The 22,271-nt window shown below is 43.6% G+C and overlaps 1 protein-coding gene and 1 long non-coding RNA gene across 3 annotated transcripts; one reads left to right on the forward strand and one right to left on the reverse strand.

Annotated features, from left to right (window-relative positions):
* Positions 1-318: 318 nt before the first annotated feature.
* Positions 319-16,567, forward strand: LOC106573673 (zinc finger protein 276). The gene is made up of 11 exons (XM_045697186.2): positions 319-922; positions 1,061-1,376; positions 1,493-1,539; positions 1,646-2,008; positions 2,186-2,267; positions 2,363-2,446; positions 2,646-2,762; positions 2,897-2,972; positions 3,080-3,197; positions 3,720-3,819; positions 13,911-16,567. Exons 1-11 carry the CDS (start codon positions 652-654, stop codon positions 14,176-14,178), a joined length of 1,842 nt encoding a protein of 613 aa, XP_045553142.1. The 5' UTR covers positions 319-651; the 3' UTR covers positions 14,179-16,567.
* On the reverse strand, positions 14,685-19,972 carry LOC106573676 (uncharacterized). Of its 2 annotated transcripts, none has more exons than XR_006759740.2 (4): positions 19,591-19,972; positions 17,246-17,386; positions 17,047-17,127; positions 14,685-16,374 (listed from the first exon to the last, which is right to left on the reverse strand). It is a non-coding gene; the product is annotated as an uncharacterized LOC106573676 (long non-coding RNA). The 2 variants fall into 2 exon arrangements; XR_014380896.1 differs by lacking the exon at positions 19,591-19,972 and adding an exon at positions 17,833-18,039.
* Positions 19,973-22,271: the final 2,299 nt, after the last annotated feature.

Consider the following 22,271-nt stretch of genomic DNA (forward strand, 5'->3'; position numbering starts at 1 on the left):
AATAACTCAAATCGCCCTTCGAACTCCTAAATATAGCGATTTTTCAATACTTTGGCAAAGGGTAAAGTCTACAAAGAATTGTCCACTCTTTTCGTAACCGATTTTAGTTTTGGTAACATAAAACTGTATTGAGATCAAATATTTCATTGATGAGAACATTTGCAGAATGTCGGTCAAAATCCATCTCGTTCATCTTCTCCCACTGCCGGCCACTGGCCTTCCTCTCGTTACCATATATGGTAGTGAGTGGAAACGCCAACCGGATGCTTCACATTTGTACATCTGGTGAAATATCTGTCTTATTGTTCTATCTGCGTTATTATTATTTTTTACTACTTCCGGGTTTCGTGTTTCGATAGAAACCGCTTCCTGTTCGTGCTTTACGATATTGTGTTACTGTTAAATCGACAATGTATATTTTACTAAACCACCAACCAACTAAATATTAAAACTACAAATGACTGCTAGAATTTGAGGCGAATCGTGTTCTCCTCGTTGGAAGTAGCAGCTGCAGGTTTCAAACCAACTTTGGGTTTTAAACAGCTATACTGATAACAGTGCTCCCCATGTAAGACTCCAGTTACTTTGAAAGGTACTGCCACATTATATTGACAGGACTTTTCTTTAGGATCCTCTTTAGGACTCTGTGTAATGAAGAAGAGAGGGAGAAGAGCGCGGCTACCCGATGTGGAAGCAGGACAGAGAAGCCAGACTCAGTCAGTGGCTGGGGTCAAGAAACCTGCTGGGCGGCGAGAAAGACCAAAGAATGCTGTGAAAACAACTCCACAATCAGTTGTATGTGATGGAGGTTTCGAGGATGTTGGTCCAAGTGACAGATCTGCAAGATTACAATTGAGCACAACTGTGTCAGTTGTGGAGATAGAAGGGGAGGAGCATCCAGAGAATAGATCAAAGAAATCAGGTGAGTCCCCTGCAGAATTCTTGACAGATCAGTCTAGATTGAGGTCAATGACCAGTTGTCATGTGTTTTAATTTTCACAAGGTAAAGGATCAGCTCTTACACTTTCTCAAATGCAAACCTCCTTGACTCTTCCTACAGGTATGGGCAGACTCAGCACTGCATTCTGTCGACTCTGTCATGGAAAGTTCTCACCTCGGAGGCTGCGGCATGCCTTTGACAAGTGGCCAGGAGAGCTGGAGGGGGTCCCTGACCAGACAGAGCCAGCCCAGTCACCCCTGCTTTTCTACACAGACTTTCAGCGCCTAGTGGGAGTGCCACTGAACCGTGACCCACGTCTCTCACAATTTGTCTGCAAGAACTGCCACACAAAATTCTACAAGTGCCACACTATCCTGCTCACATTTCTGCAGAGGGTAAACCTCTTGCCATCTGTGAATGTGCACACCAGAGACAGGTGAGGACAAATGCGAGCAACTGTAATGTCACAGGGTAGAGAGCGGCGATTGTAAACCTATAGGAGGGTCAGTAATGAGCAGTGAAACCAAAACATGATGTTGATTTTGGTTTCAGGAAAAGTTCAGAGTGCTCTCAATCAACAGTGCATCCCAGCTTGTTGTGTAAGTAGATACATTCCATCAGGACAAGATGATTACCAGATTTTGATACGCAGAGATAACCACTTACTAAATGTCCCATTTCTCTTTCCTCCAACCTGACAACCAGCACTCCCTCTCCCAGCATTCTCCATCCCCTCCGATCCCAAGTGTCTCCACAGCCTGGTGTCCTGGGCCCACCACCATGCAGAGGACTGCCGCTCCTGCCCTGACCTGAAAGAAGTGCTGGAGGGGCAGTGCTGGGGCTCAGTAAGGGCTGTCTGGGGGTGTATGGATGGACATAGTTACATGATGGACACACAGACCAGAGCAAATCCTGGACACACTGGGTGTGATCCCCTACTGGAAGCTGAGGAGCAGCCCAGAGGGAACCGAATCCCTGTCAACACCACCATGCCCCAGGCCAGTCCAGCTGCTACCCCACAGACTCAGAGCTCCATCAACACTGATGCTACTACCACCAGTGCAGATGGTGAGACAGCTTTTGGTGCCTCAAAGTTCTGCTGAGAAACGGGAACACACCGTATTTCATTTCAGTATTCAATTAAGTATAGTCTTGACTGCATTGAAATGTGACTCTTTGTAGGTGGTTACCATCTTATGGTCTGGAGCCAGTCCAAATTAATTTGTTTGCCCCTCTTGTCCCTAGAATTTCTCTTTGGTAAGGAGACACCCTCCCCTGCACCAGCCCCACTCATGGACAGGACAGGTGACATTGACCTATATGACCGGTGAGTCAACAATGACACACATGGTTCAGTTCTACAGTTCTGGGAAGTTAAGATTGGTTAAACTATAGGCTGTGTGTGTTCATGTGAAACCTTAGGAACATGTCCAGTGAGGATGAGTTGGAAGATAAAAGGAAAAGTGGATCCTCTGATGAATTATTTGAACCATACCCAGAAAAGAAGTGAGTGGATTGATGTGGGTTCTAGCTATTTTGCATATCAAAGCAAAATAATGTACATGGAACAATTCGTATTGATACACACAGTAATAACATAGTAACACATAAGTGGGCAGTATGAGCACTTATCAGAGCAACATTGGTAGCGGAAAAAAGGGCATCAAATGCATGAGTGTTTTCTCCCCTTTCCCATGGCTCGCAGAGTTGCCTCCCCAAAGAAGAGAACCAGAAGAAAAGAAGCAAAAACTCCCAAGGAGCCTAAAGTTAGAAAGAAGCCAGGACCCAAGCCTGGCTGGAAGAAGCCGATCAAGTCAGAAAGGTACAATAGAAGCTGTCTGGAGGCCAAAGCACCAGATCTTTGTAGTAGAACAGATGTTAAAATCTTGAATTGGAGTGTAGCTGGTAGTGGAGAGTAATGAATGTGAAATATCCATGTTTGTTTTTTGTTTTCAGAGAGGAGCTGCCCAATATCTACAAATGTCCGTACCAGGGCTGCTCAGCTGTGTACCGAGGAGCAGACGGCATGAAGGTCAGATACAAGTCATCCTTACGGCACTGCTTTTCCTGTTATGGCCATGAACATTTCTATTAATGCATAAGTGTTTTCTGAGGGCCGTTTTTATCTGTGGGGTACAGAAACACATTAAGGAGCACCATGAAGAGATCCGTGAGCGACCCTGCCCTCACCCTGGCTGCAACAAGGTCTTCATGATTGACCGCTACCTGCAGCGACACGTGAAACTCATCCACACAGGTAGGTTTGGACTGGAGACGGGGATAATACTGAGGACTAAGGCTGATCTCTTTGTGCCCTGGTCAAACATATTGTACAATATAGGGGATTAGGGTGCCATTTGGGCACAACCCGAGAGATGTTTGTGTGCTTGTATTAAAGGCCCAGTGCAGTCAAAAATGTGATTTCCCTGTAATAATACTGTGAAATTGTGAAAATGATGATGCCCTTTTAGTGTAAGAGCTGTTTGAAAAGAGCGCCTGTTTTGGTGGGATGGAGTTTTGGCTTGCCTAGTGACATCACCAGCCAGTGAATTATTTAATAGAGTTTCAAACCTGTCTGACAGTAAGATAGTTTTCGGTTTTCCCCTCCCCACTCAGACCACTCCCAAACAGTCCAAGCAAAATTATTGCTTGAGAAATTTTTCTTTGCGACAATGTTAGTTGAAACAATCACAGTAAGGTTCTTAATTGCTACCCAGAAATTATTTGATATTGAGATAAAAACAGCTGCATTGGACCTTTAAGTTTCACCCTTTTCCAGAGGTGAGGAACTACATCTGTGACCAGTGTGGTCAGACCTTCAAGCAGAGGAAGCACCTGTCTGTGCACCAGATGCGCCACTCAGGGGTCAAGCCACTACAGTAAGTACAGAGGGACATAAAGCTCATATCAGGAGGCAAGGTTCTGCTGGTTTATGTGTTGTGAGGGGTTCAAGCACTGATGAGTCTGTCAGACTGTAGCCAAGCCTTTGATTACAGTGCATTCGGAAAGCCTTTAGACCCCCTTCCCTTTTTCCACATTTTGTTACGTTACAGCCTTATTCTAAAATGGATTGAATAAATACAAATACTCATCAATCTACACACAATACCCCATAATGACAAAGCGAAAACAAGTTTAGACATTTTTGCAAATCTATAAAAAATAAAAACCGGATACCTTATTTACATAAGTATTCAGACCCTTTGCTATGAGACTCGAAATTGAGCTCAGGTGCATCCTGCTTCCATTGATCATCCTTGAAATGTTTCTCCAACTTGATTGGAGTCCACCTGTGGTAAATTCAATTGATTGGACATAATTTGGAAAGGCACACACATGTCTATATAAGGTCGCACAGTTGACAGTGCATGTCAAAGCAAAAATCAAGGAATGAGGTTGAAGGAGTTATCTGTAGAGCTCGAGACAGGATTGTGTCGAGGCACAGATATGGGGAGGGGTACCACATTTCTGCAGCATTGAAAGTCCAAGAACAGTGGCCTCCATCATTCTTAAATGGAAGAAGTTTGGAACCACCAAGACTCTTCCTTGAGCTGGCCGCCCAACCAATCTGAGCAATCGAGGGAGAAGGGCCTTAATCAGGGAGGTGACCAAAACCCGATGGTCACTGACAGAGCTACAGAGTTCCTCTGCGGAGATGGAAGAATCTTCCAGAAGGACAACCATCTCTGCAGCACTCCACCAATCAGGCCTTTATGGTAGAATGGCCGAACAGAAGCCACCCCTCAGTAACCGCTCGCTTGGAGTTTGCCAAAAGCCACCTAAAGGACTCTGACCATGAGTAACAAGATTCTCTGGTCTGATGAAACCAAGATTGAACTCCTTTGCCTGAATGCCAAGCGTCATATCTGGGGGAAACCTGGCACCATCCCTACGGTGAAGCATGGCGGTGACTGAATCATGCTGTGGGGATGTTTTTCAGCGGCAGGGACTGTGAGACTAGTCAGGATTGAGGGCAAGATGAACGGAGCAAAGTACAGAGATCCTTGATGAAAACCTGCTCCAGAGCGATCAGGACCTCAGACTGGGGCGAAGGTTCACCTTCCCAACAGGACAACAACCCTAAGCACACAGCCAAGACAATGCAGAAGGGAACACGATTGAAAATGGCTGTGCAGCGATGCTCTCCATCTAACTTGACAGAGCTTGAGAGGATCTGAATGGGAGAAACTCCAATTACAGGTGTGCCAAGCTTGTAGCGTCATACCCAAGAAGACTCGAGGCTGTAAATCACTGCCAAAGGTGCTATAACAAAGTACTAAGTAAAGGGTCTGAATACTCATGTAAATGTGACATTTCAGTTAAAAAATGTTTTAAATAAATGTGCACAAATTCCAAAAAATTTCAAAAAAACTGTTTTTGCTTTGTCATTATGGGGTATTGTGTGTAGATTGATGAAAGAAAACTATTTAATCAATTTTAGAATAAGGCTAACGTAACAAAATGTGGAAAAAGTCAAGGGGTCAGAATTCTTTACGAATGCATTGTATGTGGTATGATTTGGGTTAATAAGAATTAATGGAAGGAGGAATTGGGACTGGATAAGGACATATGTAGCTGTAAAGCCGATACCTCTGTGCCGAAATCCCTGATGCAGTAAAAAATGTAAAACATTGAATATGAAGTAAGCTTTGTGACATATTTGAATGCAATCCATTGAATTTGCGGGTTTTACACACCATCCAAGCTTTTGGGAGAGCGCGTGGTACTCTTTTGATTTGTGACACCCTCAAATGAAATGTTATTTGTCACATGCGCCAAATACTGCAGGCGTAGGTAGTTGAGGTCGACCGATTTAATCGGCATGGCTGATTTAATTAGGGCCGATTTCAAGTTTTCATAACAATGGGTAATTAGCATTTTTGGGCGCCGATTATGGCCGATTACATTGCAATCCACGAGGAAACTGCGTGGCAGGCTGACCACCTGTTCGCGAGTGCAGCAAGGAGCCAAGGTAAGTTGCTAGCTAGCATTAAACTTATCTTATAAAAAACAATCAATCTTCACATTCACTAGTTAACTACACATGGTTGATGATATTACTAGGTTAACTAGCTTGTCTTGCGTTGCATATAATCAATGCGGTGGCTGTTAATTTATCATCGAATCACAGCCTACTTCAACTTCGCCAAATGGGTGATTTAACAAAAGCGCATTGCCCGAAAAAGCACAATCTTTGCACAAATATACCTAACCATAAACATCAATGCCTTTCTTAAAATCAATACACAGAAGTACAGTTGAAGTCGGAAGTTTACAAACACTTAGGTTGGAGTCAATCAAACTTGTTTTTAAACCACTCCACACAAGTAATTTTTCCAACAATTGTTTACAGACAGATTATTTCACTTATAATTCACTGTATCACAATTCCAGTGGGTCAGAAGTTTATTTAGACTAAGTTGACTGTGCTTTTAAACAGCTTGGAAAATTCCAGAAAATGATGTCATTGCTTTAGATTCTGATAGGCTAATTGACATCATTTGAGTCAATTGGAGATTTACCTGTAGATGTATTTCAAGGCCTACCTTCAAACTCAGTGCCTCTTTGCTTGACATCATGGGAAAATCAAAAGAAATCAGCCAAGACCTCAGAAAAAAATTGTAGACCTCCACAAGTCTGGTTCATCCTTGGGAGCAATTTCCAAACGCCTGAAGGTACCACGTTCATCTGTACAAACAATAGTACGCAAGTATAAACACAATGGGACCACGCAGCCGTCATACCACTCAGGAAGAAGACGCGTTCTGTCTCCTAGAGATGAACGTACTTTGGTACGAAAAGTGCAAATCAATCCCAGAACAACAAAGGACCTTGTGAAGATGCTGGAGGAAACGGGTACAAAAGTATCTATATCCACAGTAAAACGAGTCCTATATCGACATAACCTGAAAGGCCGCTCAGCAAGGAAGAAGCCACTGCTCCAAAACCGCCATAAAAAAGCCAGACTACGGTTTGCAACTGCACATGGGGAGAAAGATCGTACTTTTTGGAGAAATGTCCTCTGGTCTGATGAAAGATAAATAGAACCATTTGGCCATAATGACCATCGTTATGTTTGGAGGAAAAAGGGGGAGGCTTGCAAGCCGAAGAACACCATCCCAACTGTGAAGCACGGGGGTGGCAGCATCATGTTGTGTGGGTGCTTTGCTGCAGGAGGGACTGGTGCACTTCACAAAATAGATGGCATCATGAGGAAATTAAATTATGTGGATATATTGAAGCAATGTTTCAAGACATCAGTCAGGAAGTTAAAGCTTGGTCGCAAGTGGGTCTTCCAAATGGACAATGACCCCAAGCATACTTCCAAAGTTGTGGCAAAATGGCTTAAGGACAACAAAGTCAAGGTATTGGAGTGGCCATCACAAAGCCCTGACCTCAATCCCATAGAGAATTTGTGGGCAGAACTGAAAAAGCGTGTGCGAGCTAGGAGGCCTACAAACCTGACTCAGTTACACCAGCTCTGTCAGGAGGAATGTGCCAAAATTCACCTAACTTATTGTGGGAAGCTTTTGGAAGGCTACCAGAAACGATTGACACAAGTTAAACAATTTAAAGGCAATGCTACCAAATACTAATTGAGTGTATGTAAACTTCTGACCCACTGGGAATGTGATGAAAGAAATAAAAGCTGAAATAAATCCTTCTCTCTACTATTATTCTGACATTTCACATTCTTAAAATAAAGTTGTGATCCTAACTGACCTAAGACAGGGAATTTTTACTAGGATTAAATGTCAGGAATTGTGAAACTGAGTTTTTAAATGTATTTGGCTAAGGTGTATGTAAACTTCTGACTTCAACTGTTTATATTTTTAAACTTGCATATTTAGTTAAAAGAAATTCATGTTAGCAGGCATTATTAACTAGGGAAATTGTGTCACTTCTCTTGCATTCAGTGCAAGCAGAGTCAGGGTATATGCAACAGTTTTGGCCGCCTGGCTCGTTGCGAACTAATTTACATTACATTGAAGGTTGTGCAATGTAAAAGCAATATTTAGACTCAGGGTTGCCACCCGTTCCATAAAATTCGAAACGGTTCCGTATTTCACTGAAAGAATAAACGTTTTGTTTTCGAAATTATAGTTTCCGGATTTGACCATATTAATGACCAAAGGCTCGTATTTAATAGAGCAGTCTGACTGAGCGGTGGTAGGCAGCAGCAGGCTTGTAAGCATTCATTCAAACTTTACTGCATTTGCCAGCAGCTCGTAGCAATGCTTGATGCACAGCGCTGTTTATGACTTCAACCCTATCAACTCCTGAGATTAGGCTGGCAATACTAAAGTGCCTATTAGAACTTCCAATAGTCAAAGGTATATGAAATATAAATGGTATAGAGAGAAATAGTTGACGTGTCATGATTCCTATAATAACTACAACCTAAAACTTCTTAACTGGGAATATTTAAAGAACTGGGAATATTTAACCACCAGCTTCCATATGTTCTGAGCAAGGAACTTAAACGTTAGCTTTTTTTACATGGCATATATTGCGCTTTTACTTACTTCTCCAACACTGTTTTTGCATTATTTAATCCAAATTGAGCATGTTTCATCTATTTGAGACTAAATAGATTATATTTGTATTATATTAAGTTTTGTTGTAATTGTCATTATATATATATATATATATATATATATATATATATATATATATATATATATATATATATATATATATATATAAAATCGGCCGATTTTAAATCGGTATCGGCTTTTTTTGGTCCTCCAATCAGTATCGGCGTTGAAAAATCATAAATCAGTCGACCTCTAGTGAAAAATATTTGCTAAATAAACTAAAGTTAAAAAAATTAAAAAACCACCATAACAATTACGAGGCTATATACAGGAGGTATCGGTACCGAGTTAATGTGCAGGGGTACGGATTATTTGAGGTAATTGAGGTCATATGTATATGTAGGTAGGGGTAAAGTGACTGCATAGATAATAAACAGCGAGTAGCAGCAGCGTAAAAAAGGTGGTCAATGTAAATAGTACGGGTAGCCATTTGATTAACTGTTCAGCATTCATATGGCTTGCGGCTAGAAGCTATGAAGGAGCCTTTTGGACTTAGACTTGGCTCTCCGGGTACCACTTGCTGTGCGGTAGCAGAGAAAAGTCTATAACATGGGTGGCTGGAGTCTTTGACAATTTTTAGGGCCTTCCTCTGACACCGCCTGGTATAGAGGTCCTGGATGGCATGAAGCTTGGCCCGTACGCACTACCCTCTGTAGCGCCTTGCGGTCGGGCAGTTGCCATAACAGGCAGTGCTCTCGATGGTGCAGCTGTATAACTTTTTTAGGATCTGAGGACCCATGCAAATTCTTTTCAGTCTCCTGAGGGGGAATAGTTGTTGTCGTGCCCTCTTCACTGCTCTCTTGGTGTGTTTGGACCATGATGGTTTGTTGGTGATGTGGACACCAAGGAACTTGAAGCTATCGACCCGCTCCACTACAGCCCTGTTGATGATGTGAACGGGGGCGTGCTCGGCCCTCCTTTTCCTGTAGTCCATGATCAGCTCCTTTGTCTTGCTCACGTTGAGGGAGAAGTTGTTGTCCTGGCACCACACTGCCAGATCTCTGACCTCCCTATAGGCTGTCGCAACGTTGTCAGTGATCAGGCCTGCCACCGTTGTGTCGTCAGCAAACTTAATGATGGTGTTGGAGTCGTGCTTGGCCACACAGTCGTGGGTGAACATAGTATACAGGAGGGGACTGAGCACGCACCCCTAAGGGGCCCCGTGTTGACAATCAGCATGGCAGATGTGTTGTTGCCTGCCCTTACCACCTGGGGGAGGCCCGTCAGGAAGTCTAGGATCCAGTTGCAGAGGGAGGTGTTTAGTCGCAGGGTCCTTAGCTGAGTGATGAGCTTTGAGGGCACTATGGTGTTGAACGCTGAGCTGTAGTCAATGAACAGCATTCTCACGTACACTACCAGTCAAAAGTTTGTACACACTTACTCATTCCAGGGTTTTTATTTTATTTTTACTATTTTCTACATTGTAGAATAATATTGAAGACATCAAAACTATGAAATAACACATATGGAATCATGTAGTAACCAAAAAAGTGTTAAACAAATCAAAATCTTTAATATTCTTCAAAGTAGTCACCCTTTGCCTTGACAGCTTTGCACACGCTTGGCATTCTCTCACCCAGCTTCATGAGGTAGTCACCTGGAATGCATTTCAATTAACAGGTGTGCCTTGTTAAAAGTTAAATTGTGGAATTTCTTTCCTTTTTAATGAGTTTGAGCCAATCAATTGTGTTGTGACAAGGTAGGGGTGGTATACAGAAGATAACCCTATTTGGTAAAAGACCAAGTCCATATTATGGTAAGAACAGCTCAAATAAGCAAAGAGAAACTACAGTCCATCATTACTTTAAGACATGAAGGTCAGTCAATACGGAACATTTCAAGAACTTTGAAAGTTCCTTCAAGTGCAGTTGCAAAAACCATCAAGCGCTATGATGAAACTGGCTCTCACACCAAAGGAAGACCCAGAGTTACCTCTGCTGCAGAGGATAAGTTCATTAGCATTAAATGCACCTCAGATTGCAGCCCAAATAAAAGTAACAGACACATCAACTGTTCAGACACTGAGTGAATCAGGCCTTCATGGTCGAATTGCTGCAAAGAAACCACTATTATAGGACACCAATCAGAAGAAGAGACTTGTTTGGGCCAAGAAACACAAACAATGGACATTAGACCGGTGGAAATCTGTCCTTTTGGTCTGATGAGTCCAAATTTGAGATTCTTGGTTCCAACCACAGTGTCTTTGTGAGACGCAGAGTAGGTGAACGGATGATCTCCGCATGTGTGGTTCTCAACGTGAAGCATGGAGGAGGTGGTGTGATGGTGTGGGGGGTGCTTTGCTGATGACACAGTCTGTGATTTATTTAGAATTCAAGGCACACTTAACCAGCATGGCTACCACCGCATTCTGCAGTGATACCCCATCACATCTGGTTGGCGCTTAGTCCCCCTATCTTTTGTTTTTCAACCTGATAATGACCCAAAACACACCTCCAGGCTGTGTAAGGGCTATTTGACCAAGGAGACTGATGGAGTGCTGCATCAGATGACCTGGCCTCCACAATCACCTGACCTCTACCCAAATGAGATGGTTTGGGATGAAGAGTGACTGCAGAGTGAAGGAAAAGGAGACAACAAGTGCTCAGAATACTGTATGTGGGCTATTCCTTCAAGCATTCTAGGTGACTCACTGGTTGAGAGAATGCCAAGTGTGTGCAAAGCTGTCCGCAAGGCAAAGGGTGGCTACTTTGAAGAATATAAAATATATTTTGATTTGTTTAACACTTTTTTGGTTACTACATGATTCCACAACCATCTCTGCCTTTCAAAGCACCTTGGCGTACTTGGGCACAGGGACCATGGTGGTCTGCTTGAAACATGTAGATATTAGAGACTCGGTCAGGGTGAGGTTGAAAATGTCAGTGAAGACACTTGCCAGTTGGTCAGCACATGCTCGGAGTACATGTCCTGGTAATCCCTGCAGCCTTGTGAATGTTGACCTGTTTAAAGGTCTTGCTCACATCGGCTACGGAAAGCGTGATCACACAGTCGTCCGGAACAGCTGGTGCTGTCATGCATGCTTCAGTGTTGCTTGCTTTGAAGCGCGCATAGAAGTCAATTAGCTCATCTACACAATTTTTTAAAATTTATGGTCCACTGCATGAAAATCAGTCAGATAATTAAGTCACCTTATTCATAATCCAACATATTATCCACATGTACAATCCAACATATACTATATCTACATCATATATAGTACCAGTCAAAAGTTTGGACACCTATTTGTAATCCATAATACTTTGTAAGCCCTGCCACATCCGATGAGTATCAGAGCCGATGTAGTAGGATTCAATCTTAGTCCTGTATTAACACTTTGTCTGTTTGATGGTTCATCGGAGGGCATAGCGGGATGTCTTAACCTGTTAGGGCTAGGGGGCAGTATTGACACGGCCGGATAAAAAACGTCCCCGTTTTAATCTGGTTACTACTCCTGCCCAGTAACTAGAATATGCATATAATTATTGGCTTTGGATAGAAAACACCCTAAAGTTTCTAAAACTGTTTGAATGGTGTCTGTAAGTATAACAGAACTCATATGGCAGGCAAAAACCTGAGAAGATTCTGAACAGGAAGTGGCCTGTCTGACAAGTTGGTGTTCATCTTGGCTCTTTTTATTGAAGACTGAGGATCTTTGCTGTAACGTGACACTTCCTACGGCTCCCATAGGCTCTCAGAGCCCGGGAAAAAGCTGAATGATATCGAGGCAGCCCCAGGCTGAAACGCATTATCGCGTTTGGATAGTGGCTGGTCAGAGTACTCTGAGACTCACGCTCGTGCACGAGGGCACGAGATGTTTTTATTTTCTCTCTCTTTGTACGTATACACGCTTTCCCGGTCGGAATATTATCGCTTTTTTACGAGAAAAATGGCATAAAAATTGATTTGAAACAGCGGTTGACATGCTTCGAAGTACAGTAATGGAATATTTAGAATTGTTTTGTCACGAAATGCGCCATGCTCGTCACCCTTCTTTACCCTTTCGGATAGTGTCTTGAGCGCACGAACAAAACGCCGCTATTTGGATATAACAATGGATTATTTGGGACCAAACCAACATTTGTTATTGAAGTAGAAGTCCTGGGAGTGCATTCTGACGAAGAACAGCAAAGGTAATAACATTTTTCTTATAGTAAATCTGACTTTGGTGAGTGCTAAACTTGCTGGGTGTCTAAATAGCTAGCCCTGTGATGCCGGGCTATCTACTTAGAATATTGCAAAATGTGCTTTCACCGAAAAGCTATTTTAAAATCGGACATAGAGTGCATAGAGGAGTTCTGTATCTATAATTCTTAAAATAATTTATGTTTTTTTGTGAACGTTTATCGTGAGTAATTTAGTAAATTCACCGGCAGTGTTCGGTCGGAATGCTAGACACATGCTAGTCACATGCTAATGTAAAAAGCTGGTTTTTGATATAAATATGAACTTGATTGAACAAAACATGCATGTATTGTATAACATAATGTCCTAGGGTTGTCATCTGATGAAGATCATCAAAGGTTAGTGCTGCATTTAGCTGTGGTTTGGGTTTATGTGACATTATATGCTAGCTTGAAAAATGGGTGTCTGATTATTTCTGGCTGGGTACTCTGCTGACATAATCTAATGTTTTGCTTTCGTTGTAAAGCCTTTTTGAAATCGGACAGTGTGGTTAGATTAACGAGAGTCTTGTCTTTAAAATGGTGTAAAATAGTCATATGTTTGAAATATACGTTTTTGTATTTTTGAGGTATTTGAATATCGCGCCACGGGATTACACTGGCTGTAGAGTAGCCCATAGAGGTTAAAGGTGTCCGGATTAGTGTCCCGCTCCTTGAAAGCGGCAGCCCAAGCCTTTATCTCAGTGCGGATGTTGCCTGTAATCCATGGCTTCTGGTTGGGATACGTGCGTACGATTTCCGTGGGGACGACGTCATCGATGCACTTATTGATGAAGCTGGTGACTGATGTGGTATACTCCTCAATGCCATTGGCTGAATCCCGGAACATATTCCAGTCTGTGCTAGCAAAACAGTCCTGTAGCTTAGCATATGCATCATCTTACCACTTCCGTATTAAGCGCGTCACTAGTACTTCCTGCTTTAGTTTTTGCTTGTAATCAGGAGGATAGAATTATGGTCATATTTGCCAAATGGAGGGCGAGGAAGAGCTTTGTATGCGTGTCTGTGTGGAGTAAAGGTTGTCTAGAGTTTATTTCCTCTGGTTGCACATGTGACATGCTGATAGAAATGAGGTGAAACGGATTTAAGTTTTCCTGCATTAAAGTCCCCGGCCACTAGGAGCGCGGCTTCTGGATGAGCATTTTCTTGTTTGGTTATGGCCTCATTAAACTTTTTTATCTTCACTTTCAGGTGCGAAGTGTGTGGTTTCCAGTGCCGCCAGAGAGCGTCGCTAAAGTACCACATGACTAAACACAAGGCAGAAGCTGATCTGGAATTTGCATGCAAACTGTGTGGAAAGCGCTTTGAGAAGGCCCACAACCTCAACGTCCACATGTCCATGGTGCATCCCCTCACACTAGCAGCTGCCGGAGGAAACATCGACAGCCCCTCCAACCCTGCTATCACCAATTTAGAGACCATCACAGAGACTGGGGAACTGAACCCTTACACCAGTTGACCGACTTGATTAGGCATGTGACCCTCAAGGAGATATACCAACCACAAAGTCCCCTAAACCACAAAGTATAACAGAGCTAGGGAACTAGATTCAGCTGCAGGACGATTTCTGTCTGAGCGGATGGTCAGAGAGCCAGTACATAATTCTAAAAACTTTGAACACCTGCAAATTAACCACAACTAAGGCAAAAAAATCACTTGCGGGATGGTTTTGGCCCGCCAGCCGCCTGTTGCCGACCCCTACTCTATAAGAAGTCTGGTGTAGAATGGTCATGGCTAATGTGACTAATTAACTTGAGGTAGAGAATAAGGTTAATATAAGTTATACGTGCACTGTGTATAAATGACAGTACTTCTAAAAGGAGCACAGCTAGCAGATCCTCTTTCAAAGCCAGGTAAGCTGTGTGATACTTACTTTAGTGTTGTACTGCTCTATAATTATGTCCTTAAGGCAACATTATCATGTAGCTAGCCAAGTATATTCTTCATGGGAGGACAAAGACCAAGTTTTCAAACTCCCCCATACATCTTTATATATATTGTTCATTAAGGAAGGCAAGTTGTCATGATTCAAGGATGCCAAACGTCAGTAACAGTCCACGGGTGTGCCTGTAGCCCCATATATATTTCTCTCTCTCCACACACACACACACACACACACACACACACACACACACACACACACACACACACACAGTCCATTCAGAAAGTATTCAGACCCTTTTCCCTTTTCCACATTTTGTTACATTACAGCCTTATTCTAAAATGGATTAAATAAATACAAATCCTCAATCTACACACAATACCCGAAAAGCGAAAAAAGGTTTTTAAAATGTTCGTCTATGTATTAAATATACATAACATACCTTATTGACGTAAGTATTCAGGACCTTTGCTATGAGAATCGAAATTGAGCTCAGGTTCATCCTGTTTCCATTGATCATCCTTGAGATATTTCTGCAACTAGGTTGAAGGAATTGTCCGTAGAGCTCTGAGACAGGATTGTGTCAAGAGACAGATCTGGGGAAGGGTACCAACACATTTCTGCAGCATTGATGGTCCCCAAGAACACAGTGGCCTCCGTCATTCTTAAATGGAAGAAATTTGGAACCACCAAGACTCTTCCTTGAGCTGGCCGCCCAGCCAAACTGAGCAATTCGGGGAGAAGGGACATGGTCAGGGAGGTGACCAAGAACCTGCTGGTCTCTCTGACAGAGCTTCAGAGTTCCTCTGTGGAGATTGTAGAAGCTTCCAGAAGGACAACCATCTCTGTAGAACTCCACCAATCAGGCCTTTATGGTAGAGTGGCCAGATGGAAGCCACTCCTCAGTAAAAGGCACATGAGAGCCCGCTTGTAGTTTGCCAAAAGGCACCTAAATACTCTCAGACCATGAGAAACAACATTTTCTGGTGGAACTCTTTGGCCTGAATGCCAAGCGTCACGTCTGGAGGAAACCTGGCACCATCCCTACGGTGAAGCATGGTGGTGGCAGATTCATTCTGTGGGGATGTTTTTCAGTGGCTGGACTGGGAGACTAGTCAGGATCGAGGGAAAGATGTACGGAGGAAAGTACAGAGAGGTCCTTGATGAAAACCTGCTCCAGAGCGCTCAGGACCTCAGACTAGGGTGAAGGTTCACCTTTCAACAGGACAACGACCCTAAGCACACAGCCAAGACAACGCAGGAGTGGCTTCGGGACAAGTCTCAGAATGTCCTTGAGTGGCCCAGCCAGAGCCCGGACTTGAACCCGATCGAACATCTCTGGAGAGACCTGAAACTAGATTTGCAGCAAAGTTCCCCATCCAACCTGACAGAGCTTGAGAGGATCTGCAGAGAAGAATGGGAGAAACTCCCCAAATACAGGTGTGCCAAGCTTGTAACGTCATACCCAAGAAGACTCAAGGCTGTAATCGCTGCCAAAGGTGCTTCAACAAAGTACTGAGTAAAGGGTCTGAATACTTATGTAAATGTGATATATATTTTTTGCTTTGTCATTATGGGCTATTGTGTGTAGATTGAAGGGGAAAAACGAATCCATTTTAGAATAAGGCTGTAATGTAACAAAATATGAAAAAAGTCAAGGGGTCTGAATACTTTCCTAACGCAGAAGAAGTCCAACTCTTGGCTGAGGCTGGAAGGGCTGAGTTGAAAGACCAGAGCTGCTGCCAGGTCCAGGTCAACACATAAGACCTCCAGCTAAGGAATGGAAGAGAGAGAGGGTCACTCAATAGGGTATTATGTGGGTCAAAGAAAGTACAATGGTATATCAATCTGCTATTGGTAAAAAGCAGAGTCTGACATGAGGTGAAGCACAGAAAGTTATAGGCTGTATTTGTGTAATGTTTGATGTTTGTGAAATCTTAATAAATGTATCATTATGTCATATCCAGCTGATTTCAACCCAGTCCTACTCTATGGGCCACAGACTCACTAGCAGTTCTGGGGGGGCAGGGGGGGCCGGTGCCCCTGTGACAACAATTTTGGACCCCCTTGTGGCCCTCCTAAATGTGGAGTAAGAAATCATTTTTACATAACAAATGTTTGCTATCGTTCTTTTTTTACATCCGTTATTAAACAGTGGCAACGCGGAACACTAATTTAACCCACACATTTTCTAGAGGGACTGCTTTAGGCGGAACACAACAGTATTATACAACATGCATCTGCATAATGAACATGGTATTTTGCCTGCTAATTCCTGCAATGCAGTGAAGAAAACGATATGACAACAATAACGTCTAATGTAACTGGCCCCTCTAACAGTATAACTGGCCCCAGCTTGGCCCTCCCAGTTGAAATGGTCTAGAACCGCCACTGCACAAACTAAGATCAGCCTTGCGCTGGGTGGTCAGTGCACTAATGTGTTACCTGGTTCAGCTGATGTTGGGGATGTCAGAGAGTCTTCAGAAGCACCTACTGGGCCCGGGTCAGAATCTGGGAGGGGTCCATCTGTGAGACCAAAACACAGATTCAGAAAAATGCTACTGTCAGTAGTTTGTTGACCACATACCAGTCAACCATAGTGTAGATGTATGATTATTAAACATGATTATCTGTGTAAGCTCACCTCATCAGTTGGGTGCTCGGTCGCAGGGAAAGAAGTCTGGCCATCCATAAAGAGCTTGATAAGGGATGAGTAGCAGAGCACAGGAACCCTGGGGCCTTCAATGTCCTCTCCAACATCTCAGAGTTAAGATGGGGGACCAGGCTGGAAGGGAACACAATACACATACAGAACTCTCATATAAACAAGAAAACGGATGACACTGAGGACAGCACTGACAGTTTGACCAAGTAAATATACCTGTAAAAGGATAAAGGCATCAGTCTTGTGTATTCCTCTAATGTTACCATGGCTACAGGCTGGTATGGGCCTTGTTCTTGATTTAAAAAAACAATATATAAATACCCAATATAGCATCAGAGACACAAAATGTTGTATGATAAACATTACAGTTATGTGGTGTTTTGTTAGTGTAAAAGGTGTTTTAGTCTGTTGAATACATTACCATTACATTGTTTAGTATGTAGGGCTAGGAGTTCCCTGACAATGTAACCTAACCAGGAAAAACTCCTGGCATTGACAAAATCCCACAGCGCCCCCACCTTTCCCACCCACCCTACTAGCACTGACTTTGAGGAAAATGTACTTACTATAACTGTGATATGTGGTTGTCCCATCTTAAGATGAATGCACTGACAAATGCTCTGGATAAGAGCATCTGCTATATGCCAAAAATGTGTTAAGTGTACCTAGGGTGTGAGAAAAATTGTGAGGAGGTCAATCACACAGAGGAACAGCAGAAACACCAGCAGCTGGGGAGAAATGGCAGCAGAAGGGCGATGTGAGACTACATGCCAGTTTCCCCAATTAATTACTTAAAAGCGAGTCTCGTGACAATGATCACATGTCTCTAATAGAAAACTGCTGAGTCGTTTCCCTTTTCATTTGAGTGTCTCTGCTCCTGAATGATGAATCAGAAACTGTGTTTGTGTGAAGCCAAAGGTTAGTGCAGAGCATGTGAGAGCCAATAATATATTCCAAGAATCCTACAGTTGCAGCCAAATATATGGACACCTTTTCACTTTTCTAAAATAATTCCCAATTTCTTTCAAATGAAGCGTTCAAAGAAAAGAACACCCTCCCTACAATCAATTATGGAGGATGTTCGATAGGGCTGTGGGGTTTCTTTGCTGCCTCTGGTATTGGGGGCCTTGAAAGTGTGCAAGACGTCTTAAAATTATTGGAGCTCTGCTGGAGTCACTTTTATAGATTAACTTTGACACCTCCTGGAAACAGAAGATACTCTACAGGAATGGCAGAGTCCATCCAAATCCCCAAGTCCAGAACAGACTATGGGAGGCGCACAGTACTACATAGAGCCATGACTACATGGAACTCTATTCCACATCAGGTAACTGATGCAAGCAGTAGAATCAGATTTAAAAAGCAGGTGAAAATTCACCTTATTATGGTACAGCGGGGACTGTGAAGTAACACAAACATAGGCACAGACACATGCATACAAACACATGATAACATACGCACTATGCACACACGTACACATGGAATTTGCATTGTAGATATGTGGTAGTGGAGTATGGGCCTGATGTTTTCATTTTAATGTTTTTAAAATTGTATAACTGCCTTAATTTTGCCGGTCCCTTGGCAGCAGCTAATGGGGATCCATAATAAATACAAATCAGCAGATTATGAAGGTGTTTTGGATTGCAATGTTCAACCCAGTGTTCAAAAACTGTCTCTGATCAAGGTTGTGGGTCTTCCAGTAGGACAACTACCCCCAAAACACATAAAATGCACCCTGGAATGGTTCAATAAGAAGCACTGGACTGATCTGGAGTGGTGAGCTAAGAGTCAAGATCTGAATCACATCCATAACCTATGGCAAAATCTGAAAGCAGCAGTTGGTGGAGGCCACCCCTCTTCAGCAGTTTGCTGCGAGTGGGCCAAAGTGCCAGTAGAAAGGTGCAGCAAGCTCATTGATGGCCACAATAAGCATTTGTTAGCCGTTATCTTGGCTAAAAGCTGTGCAACCAAGTGCTAGCTTTGGGTTGCCAATTGCAATGTTGAAAATTCAATAAGGTGTGAAGACCAAACTTTTTTTTTAAATGTCAACTTATTTTAGAAGAAATAAGGAATAATTTTAACAAAGTACTAGGGTGCCACTATATTTTGCCACAACTGTATATATTAAGAAACCTACGTATGTGTGGGTTTCTTTTTCTTTGCACGTTGACCTGTGTCCTTTAGGTGGTGTGAAAAAGATTTTCTCAAATGGCTGTGTTACGTGTCCACTCCGTCAAAGCTTACAAACATGGCTAGTGAATCTATTGAAAAAACATCTAGGTTGAGTTTGAAAAACTTTATGATAGGGAAAGAAGTGTCCTCACCTGTCTGTGCTGCTCTGCCAGCTGTCCCAACATCTCCAGGCTTGTCCTGATGCCCTGGCCAATCCCCTGGCCACTCCCCTGGCCCTCCCATACACAGTGCAGACAGGCTGCCAGGAGGAGGGGCGGGGCAGAGGGAACAGGGCATGACACCCCTTCTTTGAACTGCCAAAGAGACAGCACATGAACTCAATCATCACTCTCAAAAATAACATTGAAATAAAAGTAAACATTTAGTTTGTATAGGAGTATTATCAGTAAATGTTCTATATACACAGGCATGTACACATGATCCTGTTTTATCTATAGGCCCACAAGTGATTGATTTTCAGCCAGGACCTGCAGCTGCTGAGGCAGGGGCTGTCCGTCAGTAAGGCGACACCAGAGACACCAACACAGGGGAGAGACGGCCCCACTAGTGCTGTCCAACACACACACACACATACACATACACACACACACACACACACACACACACACACACACACACACACACACACACACACACACACACACACACACACACAAACTTACACTCAGTCAGCATCATATATTAAAACTCTCAGATTAAGGTGTACTTCACCTCAGACTAACAATCAGATGTGTTCCTGGTAGTATAATGTACTGTACACTAGCAGAGACGAGGAGCAGTGGACAGTGAAGACTGATCAGGGATTTGGTTTTGTTCACTTCTCCTGATGGACAGTTACAGCTCAGGGGACAGCCCCTGCCACGAGCACAGCCTATGAAAAATAAAAAGAGGGAAGATATTCCAATTTCTTATGATAAAGATCACAATATGTTGTTAAGACGGCCTACCCATGTCTATAGCAGTACAGTTAATAATCTAAGAATGGAACCAATTTACTGTTAAGAAGTGTGCTGTGAGATGGTAGTGCAGCAGGCCAGCTTGGAAGCTGCCCTTCTTCTGATACACAAAGAAACGCAGAATAACAATAATAATCAAATCTGGGAAACATCATAGTATTTCTGTAAAAATAAATAAGGGTCTTGATTTCGACAGGTTTGGTCATGATGAGAATTGAACTATGGATTCACACATGTATTCAGACTGTAGCTAACTGAATCATCCTGCTCTGTTATAGTCCCTCCCTCTCTTAACCCCCATATGGACACACCTGATACTAGTTGATATATTCCATGATGGTCTCACAGTCCAGAGTCCTCTTCACTCTGATTTCAAACAATACTGATACTGAACTGACTTCAACAATGTCTATTGGATAATTAGAATGATCTGGATTACAGATCAGTCCAATACTGACCCCGTCTGCACACAGGCTCTGTTACATATTCAACACATCAATATATACCAAAATGAATCTGTGTGTTGCTTATTAAGGCATGTGCTTCACTTATCTGGGTCAGACAGGGCATCCTCACTCCTTTGCACTCTGAGTTCAGCTGCAAGCCACTCTGAAAATGACAACTTGACAAAGACAACAAATGGCTATAAAATGTATCATCAATATCAGCCAATGTGTTCCAAAGGGGCACGGACAACTTTGAGGAGGTCTATGCTTTACGACAAGGTTTTAGACTGTGCAGGTTTTAATCTGTTGCCTCACCTGGTATTCTGGGAGTTTTACTAGGAGACGGAAGGGGGGCGTGTTTCCATAGCGCCAAGTCAGATTTCCTCCTAGTCGTATTTGTGTCAGAAACACTCTTCCACAACCCATGATTCTCCTGCTCACCCTGTCTGTCTGCCTCCACATGCTCAGATTCCCCACTCGCTTCAAATCGGCAACCTCCTCGCATCTGGCATTAGTCTGGAAATTAGGTACAGCATCTGCAAATACACACGCGCACATGCACACACACCAATTCAGGGCTAGGCAGGACATGTCTCTGTGCAGTCAAGCAGAGAGGTACAACTGTAGGCGTATGTGACATTCTGCTAAAACAGCAGCCCCCTGCTGCTTGCATAACGGGCATCTCAGAGTGTGGCTGGGTGATAACAATCATTTCAGTGACACTGGGAAAATGATGTGCATACCGGTACCTTTTTATTGTGGATGCAGGGATTATACTACTGCTGCGGTTCAAACTGTGAATCAATCCTGCAGAGCCCATAGTACACTGCAGCCACGCAGAATCTGGCCAACAAAAACAAAGCAGTCCACATAAATACATATTATGATAGCACTGTCCTATTGAGCTAAAGTTAACTGTGTCTTTTGATTTACAATATACTGTATAATTAGTATCATGTCATCCTAGTTGCTGAGGGTCCCTCTCCAGTCTCACCCACCTAACACAGGAGAGCATGTTGGTTTGGGCAGGACAGGGCAGGGCAGGGCAGGACAGGACAGGACAGGGCAGGGCAGGGCAGGGCGGGACAGGGCAGGGCAGGGCAGGGCAGGGCAGGGCAGGGCAGGGCAGGGCAGGGCAGGGCAGGGCAGGGCAGGACAGGACAGGGCAGGGCAGGGCAGGGCAGGGCAGGGCAGGACAGGGCAGGGCAGGGCAGGGCAGGGCAGGGCAGGGCAGGGCAGGGCAGGGCAGGGCAGGGCAGGACAGGGCAGGACAGGACAGGGCAGGACAGGACAGGGCAGGGCAGGACAGGACAGGACAGGGCAGGGCAGGGCAGGGCAGGGCAGGGCCTCCGGAACAGACACAGGGACGGGCAGCAGGGGTGGGCACAGCTGCACGAGGGGGCACTGAGC

Source organism: Salmo salar, chromosome 16, assembly GCF_965601325.2.
Source record: "Salmo salar chromosome 16, fSalSal1, whole genome shotgun sequence".
Taxonomy (NCBI): domain Eukaryota; kingdom Metazoa; phylum Chordata; class Actinopteri; order Salmoniformes; family Salmonidae; genus Salmo; species Salmo salar.

What these genes read in the sequence shown, in the direction of transcription:
- LOC106573673 (XM_045697186.2), top strand. Translation starts at nt 652, where the DNA reads ATGAAGAAGAGAGGGAGAAGAGCGCGGCTACCCGATGTGGAAGCAGGA. An exon ending in GACATTGACCTATATGACCG is followed by an intron (nt 2,268 to 2,362) that starts GTGAGTCAACAA and finishes GTGAAACCTTAG; the next exon opens with GAACATGTCCAGTGAGGATG. An exon ending in CGTGAAACTCATCCACACAG is followed by an intron (nt 3,198 to 3,719) that starts GTAGGTTTGGAC and finishes ACCCTTTTCCAG; the next exon opens with AGGTGAGGAACTACATCTGT.